Raw genomic sequence first — 12,424 nt, forward strand, 5'->3', positions numbered from 1 at the left:
GTGCCCTGTGATTGGCTGGCCACCAGTCCAGGGTGTACACTGCCTCTCGCTTGAAGACAGCTGGGATAGGCTCCAGCACCCCCGCGACCCTCGTGAGGATAAGCGGTAGAAAATGAATGAATGAATGAATGAACAATAAATGACATGTAGTACTCAGTAATGTTAGCATGAGTCATTCCTAATGCTAATGTGTAAGTTTTCATGTAATGCGAGTGAAAAGCTGACTATAGGGGTGTTAGTATTTGTCTAGAGGGCTCTATTAGTGTTAAAAAAAAGTATTGTAGATAACTTTTTTATGCTTTCTATGCTATACTCCGGTTCCCTCCCACATTCCAAAAACATGCTAGGTTAATTAGCATGACTCCAAATTGTCCATAGGTATGAATGTGAGTGTGAGTGTAAACTCCATTTAACCTTAAAATGCATGTTTTTGACTATGGGATGAAGTGGATTAAATGTGGATTTACTCAGAGAAAACCAATTTAAGCACATAGAAAACATGTCATCTCCATGCAGATGTCCGACTACTCCAACAAATGTTTTTTTTTTTTTTTTTTTAACATTTTTGTTCCAGAACTGCAAATACCGAAGGACACAACCACAAGTGTGTACACAGCCGATGTTTCTTCATTTAATGGAGGAAATGAAACAAGACACGAGGTCGGGAATGGGGGTTTATTTTCATGTCCGTTCGTAAGAAGAAATCCCTCGCGCTCTCGCTCCACAAACAGCTCCATTACAAAAAAAAAAGTCACTTAGAAAAATAAACATTATCATGTCGAAACTAATAATTTCAGAGAGTCTGTGTTTTTAATTCAAATATACAAATGCATATGAAGAACCTAGAAAAAAAAAAAGAGGGCGGCTGCATGTGAGGAGAATTTGCCTATGCTTACATGGACAGCAATAATCCAGCCGTTTAGCTTATGTCGATTATGGAATATTTTTTTCATATTCTCATGGTGTGCTTACTAATTCTCCATAAATGTCACAATAGGTACAACCCTCACATTTCAGCAGATTCAGTGATTTTGTCAAGGGATAATACTATAGAAAGTATATACAATACTACTAGTGGTGGTAGGGTCATAGTCTGGGGCTGCATGAGTGCTGCCAATACCAGGGAGTTGCGGTTTGTTGAGGGAAAATTCAAAAAAATTTGACATATTTTAAAAGCATATATTCCATATTACATTGCATCTGGGCAATGTATTCATTGGGGTGCTGCAATGACGTCAGCTTCCCTCTGGTTTTCGTGCTCCTCTGGTGGACGGAGACAGTATTGCGGCGCTGTACACTGTTTTCTATGCTGCTTGTCTTCCAATAGCTCAAATATACTCAAATATACTTTATGCCTGATATTGGCCCAATATCAATATTTAAATATGGATGCTAATTAAATGCTAATTAAATGCTAATTAAAATGCGACTTTCAACATTACCCGTATCAAGCCTTTATTTCTAGCGAAGTCCACAGCATCATTGGGCCACAGGGCAGTTTCCCGACGTAAGGACCCTAAACACACCACCAGGCTTTGCTAAGGAAGCTCCTCCGGACTTGAACCCGACTGAATATTCTTTTATACAAGGTTATTATTATTATTATTATTTTTATTTAGTGTTGTCCCTTGAGAAGATATAATGCAACGTCTGCGGAAATGTGAGGGATACGCGCACCGTATATCGAACTATATCGACATTGTTGAGAAGTACTGTCTGTGCTAGGACTACGATGGCGTCCAGGTTAAGGCCGTTGGGTTGAACGCCGCACCACCGATGTCCGTGTGAACCCAGACAACGTCTTTAAAGCTTATCGAGTCTACATTCAGCAAAGTCAGAGAATAAGGTCAACGGTCGCTTTTTGACAGCGTACTTCCTGTGCCCACCTTGAGCAATAATAAAAAAAAAAAAGACAACAAGCTAAGGTGACTCTGGACAGGCTGACCACTTCGGAAGACGGCGGGGAATATTTTTTTTTTTAAGACTAACCCTCATGTTTACACTCCTGAGCAAATCCCGATAAAAAGAACTAAAGTTTGTTGATTCAGATAGTCAGAATGTTCAAGGCACGTACTTGATCCTTTGGAAGTTGCTTTCATTGTCTTTCCAACGTCTTTCCCTTTCAAATTCTTCTCTTCCGTGTCCAATCCGGATATAGTCTTTCGGAATCTCCACAAACATGTTCAATTTCTTTCAATCTGCTCAAGATCCAGCTCTCCTCCGAGCTGGAAAATGTCCCTCGTGGCGCTGCAGTCGCCCTTCCAGAGGGCGACTTTGCCCTTCACGGGGGACCCGGGTGGCGAGCCCACGCTACAAGCCGAGTCGCTGTCCAGTTCCTCATCGGAAGAATCCTCCTCGTCGACCATTGCGTCCTGTCGGGGTCCGCGTCCCAGCTCGGAGACGGCGGTGAATTCCGAGTCCAGTCGGCCGGTGGGCGGGTTCGATACGGGCAGGCTTGATTGGCAGCTGTCAAAGATTGAAAAGCCGGGGCAACTCAAGCTCTGGAAAGTCTGAAGTTGCTGTAAAAGATAGACAAGAGACAACAAGGAAAATTGTCAAAGATCTTCTATATGGCACGAGGGTTCTGCTGTTTTTAATTCAGAAATCAGAAATATTCTGCTTTTCTTAGGAGGTGACTGCAAAAACGGTCGTCAAAGATCCTCTATTTAACAGAAATGATCAGCTGTTTTAACAAAACTAAGTCACATGATCTTAACAGTGCATGATGTCATGAAGTTCTCCTCCCATTCTGTGTGGAAGTGGTAAGTTTTTGGCTTAAGTTTCGGAGAAGTAACCCAAATTTTCTGGACTATAAGTCACACTTTTTTTCATAGGTTGGCTGTTCCTGCGACTTATACTCCAGAGCGACTTATAAATGAAAAAAAGTGGACACCTTTTGTGTTCATGTTTATTTTTTGTGTAGCTGAATAAGCATTGTGTTAGCATATCTTACACCTATTCAGCCTGTTCTCTATTCTTTTATTGTTAGAACTTGCCTTCCAAGAGGACGTAATGTCTGTTTTGGTCAAGTAGTTCAAATAAATTACCCGCAAAAAATGCCACTTATACTCCAGTGCGACTTATGTATGTTTTTTTTCTACCTAATTATGCATTTTTGGCCTTGTGCGACTTATACTCCGGAGCAACATATGTATGTTTTTTTCCACCTAATTATGCATTTTTGGCCTTGTGCGACTTATGTATGTTTTTTTTACCTAATTATGCAGTTTTGGCCTTGTGTGACTTATACTCCGGAGCAACTTATGTATGTTTTTTCTACCTAATTTTGCATTTTTGGCCTTGTGCGACTTATACTTCGGAGCGACTTATGTATGTTTTTTTCTGCCTAATTATGTATTTTTGGCCTTGTGCGACTTATGTATGTTTTTTTCTACCTAATTATGCATTTTTGGCCTTGTGCGACTTACACTCCGGAGCGACTTATATATGTTTTTTTTTCTACCTAATTATGCATTTTTGGCCTTGTACGACTTATGTATGTTTTTTTAACCTAATTATGCATTTTTGGCCTTGTGCGACTTATACTCCAGTGCACTTATGTATGTTTTTTTTCTACCTAATTATGCAATTTTGGCCTTGTGCAACTCATACTCCGGAGCGACATAGTTCAGAAAATACGGTTATTAGGTAGAAAAAAACATACATAAGTCGCACTGGAGTATAAGTCACATTTTTTGCGGGTAATTTATTTGAACTACTTCACTAAAACAGACATTACGTCCTCTTGGAAGGCAAGTTCTAACAATAAAAGAATAGTCCAATACGTCCGAGAGGATGTAATGTCTGTTTTGGTCAAGTAGTAGTTTGTAAAATAGTTTGAGCGACTTATGTATGTTTTTTTGTACCTAATTATGCATTTTTGACCTTGAGCGACTTATAGTCCAGAAAATACGGTATTAGCGTCTCCCAAGTTTGGAATTGGACATCCCCGGGCGGTACTACTCGGATCGTCAGTCAGTATTCTGGTGTGAGAAAAAGCAGAGGTACTAGACGTACGTTTATTCAAGGGGTAGTATTTCATCTTGAGGTTTTCCTGTAATTGTCAGCTTTTGGTGCTATTAGATTTCTCTTGAAGCTGCCGAAAAGCTGCTCGCCTCTTGTATTTCATCGAGATACTCATCGCACATGCAGGCACCACGTGCAACGAGACGTCATAAAGTACAAAACAAAACCGTGTGAAGTCGCAAAAAACGCAAACTTGTATCTTGTTTCTGGTTTTGTCACGGAGGACGATCTGCATGCACCGCTACCGACCCGGGAGCTCGTCTTTCGGAGCCAAAAAAGAAGCCTCCAAACTCCTCCTGTGACAAAAAGCAGGCAACCCATGAACTGTGGTGCGATTCTGTGCAGTGCCGCGAAGGGGTTAATGATCTCGAGAGTTGGCCCAGCAGCAGATGTTGGAGGCATGGAGGTGAATAGAGATGAGGTTTTTGCACTAAAAAGCTTTCCTTTCATGACGGACATCTTTGCTAGCATGCGTCTTTAGCGGACTGGGAGCGCTTCAGGTGATCATGAGCGTAGATTGAGGCCTTCACTGGCTGTCACGGGAACGGAAAAGGGGATTTCTACACTGTGTTCAGTCCCCCCCCCCCTGGTATTACTTGACTACTAATTATCACAGCAGAGGAGAAGGAGGAGACCAAAGGACAGAAGGACAGAAAGGTTCCCGAGTGGGGGAGGTGGAGAGCTCCTTGGTCACAATGTGCTTTCCATAAAACCCACTGGGACTGCCGGGGATTTGGGTGGGTCTGCTGGAAGTTTGAGAGCGAGTGAAAAAAGGGGGGTTAGATTTCTACCCAGCTTTTCATACCCCCCCCAACTCCAACACACATACCCACCCAACCATAAACGCACAAAAAAACCATACACCACACATGTGCAGGCAATCATTGCATCACGTTGCACACTGTAAACCGACTCGAGTCATTTACACACCAAACTAGTAAACTCTAGTTTATGATAAGCAGACGTCTTGATTAGGATTAATGTGGATCGATCTTGTAAAGCACAACGCCCGAAGTCATCATAACGTAAATCCTCCTCCCGTAATGATAACTGCCACTTTGCACAATAAATTAAAAAAAAAACAGTACGATTAGCAATAAGCAATAAAGTCCCGACCCACCATATGCACGCACACAAAGCCGACGTGTCATGTAATAAAGTCATCCCTCCTCCAGTTATGAACAATAACCGTCAATTTGCACAGCAGAAATGCGAAGAAACACAAGAAATAATCCACAAAGTCCAATCCACATCCAAAATGTCAGAATCCATGCGGCGTATACTGTAAATGCAGTCGCTCCTCCCTCCAGTTATTAATGATAACGGCCACCTTGCATGAAATAATTCAATAAAAAAGACTTGATGTAATCCACAATGTCAGAATCCATGCGTCATATACTGTAAATGCAGTCGCTCCTCCCTCCAGTTATTAATGATAATGGCCATCTTGCATGAAATAATTCAATAGAAAGACTTGATGTAATCCACAATGTCAGAATCTATGCGTCATATACTGTAAATGCAGTCCCTCCTCCCTCCAGTTATTAATGATAATGGCCATCTTGCATGAAATAATTCAATAGAAAGACTTGATGTAATCCACAATGTCAGAATCTATGCGTCATATACTGTAAATGCAGTCGCTCCTCCCTCCAGTTATTAATGACAATGGTCACCTTGCATGAAATAATTCAATAGAAAGACTCGATGTAATCCACAAAGTCCAATCCTCATCCACAATGTCAGAATCTATGCGGCGTATACTGTAAATGCAGTCGCTCCTCCCTCCAGTTATTAATGATAACGGCCACGTTGCATGAAATAATACAATAGAAAGATTTTATATAATCCACAAAGTCAAAGCCCACACTACAGGGAACATGTACGCCCATAATGCATGCCCATAAAACAATACACTTCATTCTCCACTAGTTATTAATGATAACTGCCACCTTGCATGAAATAATTTAATAGAAAGACTTGATATAATCCACAAAGTCAAAGCTCACACTACAGGGAACATGTACGCCCATAACGCATGCCCATACAAACAATACACTTCATTCTCCACCAGTTATCAATGATAACCGCCACCTTGCACAATAGAAATAATTGGAAGGATTAGAAATAAATCACAAAGTCAAAGACCACACTAGGCTTTCTCACACACAGGTCATACAAATAATGTGTTTAAAATAAAGTATACAAACATGTACCAATACTAGTTTAAATGAGGGGGGCAGTCTTTAAAAGTTTTCCCATATTACATTGCATCTGGGCAATGTATTCGTTGGGGCGCTGCAATGACGTCAGCTTCCCTCTGGGCTTCGTGCTCCTCTGGTGGACGGAGACAGCATTGCGGCGCTGTCCACTGTTTTCTATGCTGCTTGTCCTCCAATAGCTCCTGTCATATATACTGTCTGATATTGTCCCAATATCAATATTTAAATCTGGACGACTCCTAATTAAAATGCGACTTTCAACATCACACGTATCAAGCCTTTATTTCTAGCGACGTCCACAGCAACGTCACACCACAGCATGAACATACAACGAGGCTTTTTCAAGCACCGTGACCCGCATGCCACGAGATGCAAATGAGCGCTGGCTTATGTCTGACATGTCGCTTCGAGTGCGTGCCGTCATTCTTTGGTCAGAATGGCGTATGTACACACAGTGGAGCGCTTTGTGGGAGAGCTGGATAGCAGGACAATGACAGGCAATGAGCGAATGCAAATGAAGGCTAAATGGTTTACGGTACAGCGGGAGACCAGCGATTCACCATTCAATAGTTTTCAATGCAACATCTACTGTCGTTTCAACACGTACGCTACCGCTCAAAAGTTTGGGATCACTTGCAGATTTCTTTGTTTACCAAAGAAAAACACATTTTCATGCATTTCACAAACATTTTTTTTTCCATTTCCCAAACAATTAAAATGAATAAGATGATTTTCAAAGAAGGATGTACATTTTTGCATAGAGGCCTACTATCAACAACTGTCAGTCCTCTGCATCAATCTCCTGGTATGGCTGCTAATCCAAGTTCATCATTTTATAAGGCTAATAGATGATTAGAAAAGCCATCTAAAAATCTAAAAACTAAAACTAAAATCTCTTACCATGCTGTTAACTACTCCCTTCAGAGAGCGGCACAAACTGGGTCTAACAAGGACACAAAAACGCCTCACGGGTCGTCACCTGGCAGCTGCACTAAATAGTAGCCGTCAAACACCAGTGTCAGTATCAACAGTGAAGCGGCGACTTCGGGATGCTGGACTTCATAGCAGGACTGCCAAGAAAAAGCCATATCTACTAGCAGTAGTGTATATTTCAAGAAATTTCAAGAAATTTTTTGTATATATTTTTTTATATTTGAACTTTCTTTGTAAATAATCGTCATAAATTTTCTTTTCGGATATTATGACTTCATTCCTACAATATTATAACTTCCACAAATTGCTTAATTACTTAATGTTTTAAAATATTTTTACATTTTCCAACTAGTTCAACTTTCTTGTGGTACATTTTCTTCTCGTAATTATCAATTTATTCCCATAATAGTTTTACTTTATTCTCCTAAAGTTATGACTTTGTTATGACAATATTATGATATTATTATGTCAGTATCAACAGTGAAGCGGCAACTTCAGGATGAAATTTCCAAGTGATCCCAAACTTTGGAGCGGTAGTGTATATTTCAAGAAATTTCAAGAAAATTTTTGTATATATTTGTTTATATTTCAACTTTCTTTGAAAATAATCGTCAGAAATTTTCTTTTCGGATATTATGACTTAATTTCTACAATATTGTAACTTCCACAAATTGTAACTTTATGTTGTGTTTTTTTATATTATGATATTAATAAAAAACTTTAATATTTATATTTAAATATTTTTTATATTTAATATTTAATATATCTCATATCTCGTATTTCAACTCTGTCACTAATTTATTCTCGTATAATGAGAACTTTTTCTTCATATTTTGACTAAATGTTTTGAAATATTTTTAAAATTTTCCAACTAGTTTAACTTTCTTGTGGTACATTTTCTTCTCGTAATTATCAATTTATTCCCATAATAGTTTTACTTTATTCTCCTAAAGTTATGACTTTGTTATGACAATATTATGATATTATTATGTCAGTATCAACAGTGAAGCGGCAACTTCAGGATGAAATTTCCAAGTGATCCCAAACTTTGGAGCGGTAGTGAATATTTCAAGAAATTTCAAGAAAATTTTTGTATATATTTTTTTATATTTAAACTTTCTTTGTAAATAATCGTCATTAATTTTCTTTTCGGATATTATGACTTAATTTCTACAATATTATAACTTCCACAAATTGCAACTTTATGTTGTGATTTTTTTAAATATTATGATATTAATAAAAACATTAATATTTATATTTAAATATTTTTTATATTTAATATTTAATAATTCTCATATCTCGTATTTCAACTCTGTCACTAATTTATTCTCGTATAATGAGAACTTTTTCTTCATATTTTGACTAAATGTTTTGAAATATTTTAAAATTTTCCAACTAGTTCAACTTTCTTGTGGTACAATTATCAATTTATTCCCATAATCGTTTTACTTTATTCTCCTAAAGTTATGACTTTGTTATGACAATATTATGAGTGTCAGTGAAGCGACGACTTCAGGATGCTGGACTTCATAGCAGGACTGCCGAGAAAAATCCATATCTCAGACTGGACCAAAAAATTCCCAAGTGATCCCAAACTTTTGAGCGGTAGTGTACGTAATCCTAGGATTATTAGGGTATAAGAAGAAACAGGTTTTACTACGTTGAATCGATGAATGTCTTCAAATGAGGTCAAAGCAGATATTCAAGTAAACAACATTCTGTGACTAAATGCTCCAAGGAAAACCCACAAGCAGTCCTCGGACTATAAAACAAAGGAGGGCAAGACATGCAAACAAGCAAGCAAGCAAGCCAGGAAGGAATCTTTAACTCATTCCTGACAGGCAGACTACACAGTCGCACACCTCCGCCATCAATCATTGGTCTTCACTGTACCGAGGACGCGATGCAACTAAGAGTCGAAAAAAACACAGACGATCTGTCATGTTAAAGAGATAACACGCTTTACGCCGCGACGACGATGACAAGTCGCGGCTCGTCGTCAAAAGCACGTGGTGGGACGGTGCGCCGGGTGCGCCGAGACGTTTTTTCCCACGCGCCCCGCCGACGCTTGACGCTCAGCTATGATCGCCATGTCTGTCATCCCAGGAATGGAGAGCGAGGGCGAGCGGAGGGTGACGGTATTAATAGAGAGAGGAAATAACAAGCTATGCTAACCTTTACATGAACACAACCAAAGCCAAAGACAACCTGCAGTTTTTCATTCAGGTCTGCGGTCTTAAATCATTCTGGAATGATGGTCCTTTCAGTCATTCTCAGCTTTCCACGGCCTCGACAGGGGGAGGAAAAAACACAATAGCGAGCCAAGGTGCAAGGGATACAAATAACACCGTGGACGGGGGAGTGAGCTCGAGCGATTATTCGAGGAATGCGACGGACGAGCTATCACTGGCAAGCATGATATACGGTATCTTGCCCAAGGGACTACACCCCCAGAAATGAAACTCGGATATGCTTCAGTGGTTCTCAACTGGTGGTTCTCTTGCAGATTATAGTAAAATAGATCATTTATAAGGCCATGTCTGACTTATTTTGAAGTCAAATTGAACAATAGTTTCATCATCATCTTCCTCCCTGCTATGTATTCATTGCACAGTTGGAAGTGACATTATTTGTATGCATGCCGTTATCATGTTATTCCTCATTTCCTTGATAAAATGCTTTAATAAATTCTTTTAATTAAGTTTAAATAATTAAACTCATGTTTAAAAAAAAATGACATGTGACTTAGAAAAATCCAATACATTTGCATGGTTTCACTGAAATTAAAGTGGAAAAACATCTAAATAAAACAAAAAAACAAAATAAAAATTGCCATAAACTGTTAAAAAAATTAAAAAAAAAGAATAAACATGACTTGAATAAAATTGTATAAATTTATTAAAATAAATGAAATTAAAAGTGTAAAAAAACGTGACTGAAATAAGTGTTAAAATGAATGAAATAAACATTAAAAATGACTTCAATAAAAGTGTAAAAAAAAAATTAACATGACTGAAATAAGTGTTAAAATGAATGAAATAAACATTAAAAATGACTTCAATAAAAGTAAAAAAAAAATAAACATGACTGAAATAACTGTTAAAATGAATAAAATAAACTTTAAAAATTACTTCAATAAAAGTGTAAAAAAATAAACATGACTGAGTTGAGACCATTTGAGAATTCCTTCCTCAACTAGTGGGTCGGGACCCGAAAGTGGATCACATTGGAAACATTCATTCACTTTCTACCGCTTATCCTCACGAGGGTCGCGGAGGGTGCTGGAGCCTATCCCAGCTGTCTTCATGCTAGAGGCGGGGTCCACCCTGGAACTGGTGACCAGCCAATCACAGGGCACATATAGACAAACAACCATTCACACTCACATTCATACCTATGGACAATTTGGAGTAATAAGCAGCATAGAAGATGGATCGGAGCAGGAGGGGATAGAAAAGAATTTAAAAAAATTCATTCATTCATTTTCTACCACTTATCGTCACGAGGGTCGCGGGGGTGCTGGAGCCTATCTTCGGGCAAGGGGCACCCGAGTGACTGGTTGCCGAAATGTGAGTGGTGTACTCACTTTTACAGCTCTTCCACAATCACCTTGACTGTAGCGATACACCCAAATGCATCACCGGTACGATACTGGGCACGTGCAATAAAGTATCAAACACAAACACCGGAATAGAACCGACATCTCTGTCTGCTAATCCCCTAGAAATCTATGGAAGAATGGCCTAGTAGCGTGTGACGCAGAGGAGCATTCCTGCGAGCAGAGGTAACGTCAAACTGACGACTGGATGTGTTGACGTGCGCCCGTTTCCCCCGCCTAGCAGCTGGCATGATTATTAGAGGAAACACTGCTGGATCAGCCGTGTTGATCCATCTCCTGCTGGCTAGCATGGTCCTGAGGGCGACACAAATCTTTGGGAAAGGAAAAGGGACGTTGACGGAATTAGCTGATGCTATTTTCTATTCGGAGACCAGGAAATGGACAATACTGGATATCAGGAGTACAATGAAAGTACCAAACTGTTGTACAGTTTGTATCTTACTGGCTGTTCACTGTATAGTCATTTGGTCCGTGGTATACACTACCGCTCAAAAGTTTGGGATCACTTGCAAAATTTTTTGTTTACCACAGAAAAACACATTTTCATGCATTTCACAAACAATTAAAATGAATCAGATGATTTTCAAAGAAGGATCTACATTTTTGCATAGAGGCCTACTATCAACAACTGCATCAAAACCCATTAAAAAATCTAAAAACTAAAACTAAAATCTCTTACCATGCTGTTAACTACTCCCTTCAGAGGGCAGCACAAACTGGGTCTAACAAGGACACAAAAACGATGCACAACTGTGCAAGAAGACAAATATCTGAGAGTGTGTAGTTTAAGACAAAGACACCTCACAGGTCGTCACCTGGCAGCTAAAACTAAAATTTTAGTTTTAGTTTCATGCATTTCACAAACAATTGGTACTGGCTGCTAATCCAAGTTCATCATTTTATAAGGCTAATAGATGATTAGAAAAGCCATCTAAAAATCTAAAAACTAAAACTAAAATCTCTTATCGTGCTGTTAAAATGAATCAGATGATTTTCTACATTTTTGCATAGAGGCCTACTATCAACAACTGTCAGTCCTCTAAAACTAAAATCTCTTACCATGCTGTTAACTACTCTGTTCAGAGAGCAGCACAAACCGGGTCTAACAAGGACACAAAAACGATGCACAACTGTGCTAGAAGACAAATATCTGAGAGTGTGTAGTTTAAGACAAAGACGCCCCCCAGGTCGTCACCTGGCAGCTATCTCAAGGCTAATAGATTATTAGAAAATCCATCTAAAAATCTAAAAACTAAAACTAAAATCTCTTACCATGCTGTTAACTACTCCCTTCAGAGAGCAGCACAAACTGGGTCTAACAAGTACACAAAAACGCTGCACAAATGTGCAAGAGGACAAATATCTGCACTGAATATGTACTAAATAGTAGCCGTCAAACACCAGTGTCAGTATCAACAGTGAAGCGGCGACTTCAGGATGCTGGACTTCATAGCAGGACTGCCAAAAAAAAGCCAGATCTCAGACTGGCCCAAAAAATTTCCAAATGATCCCAAACTTTTGAGCGGTAATGTATGTAGCTTGTTAAAGATAAGTATCTCTCTAGCCATTAGACATTAAAGCAACGTTGACTACATACTATTAAAGTACTCCTTGAGCTCTATTT

General features: G+C 39.1%; 1 protein-coding gene across 1 annotated transcript in view; it reads right to left on the reverse strand.

Moving 5' to 3' along the window:
• Positions 1–661: 661 nt before the first annotated feature.
• The window catches only part of LOC131107968 (protein FAM53B-like), a 39,879-nt gene continuing 28,116 nt past the window's right edge, over positions 662–12,424 (reverse strand). Inside the window, exon 5 of the mRNA XM_058058510.1 lies at positions 662–2,519. Within this exon, the coding sequence (XP_057914493.1) occupies positions 2,184–2,519 (336 nt within the window). The 3' untranslated portion in view covers positions 662–2,183. The remainder of the gene's footprint in view (positions 2,520–12,424) is intronic.

This window comes from Doryrhamphus excisus, chromosome 20 (assembly GCF_030265055.1).
Source record: "Doryrhamphus excisus isolate RoL2022-K1 chromosome 20, RoL_Dexc_1.0, whole genome shotgun sequence".
Classification (NCBI taxonomy): domain Eukaryota; kingdom Metazoa; phylum Chordata; class Actinopteri; order Syngnathiformes; family Syngnathidae; genus Doryrhamphus; species Doryrhamphus excisus.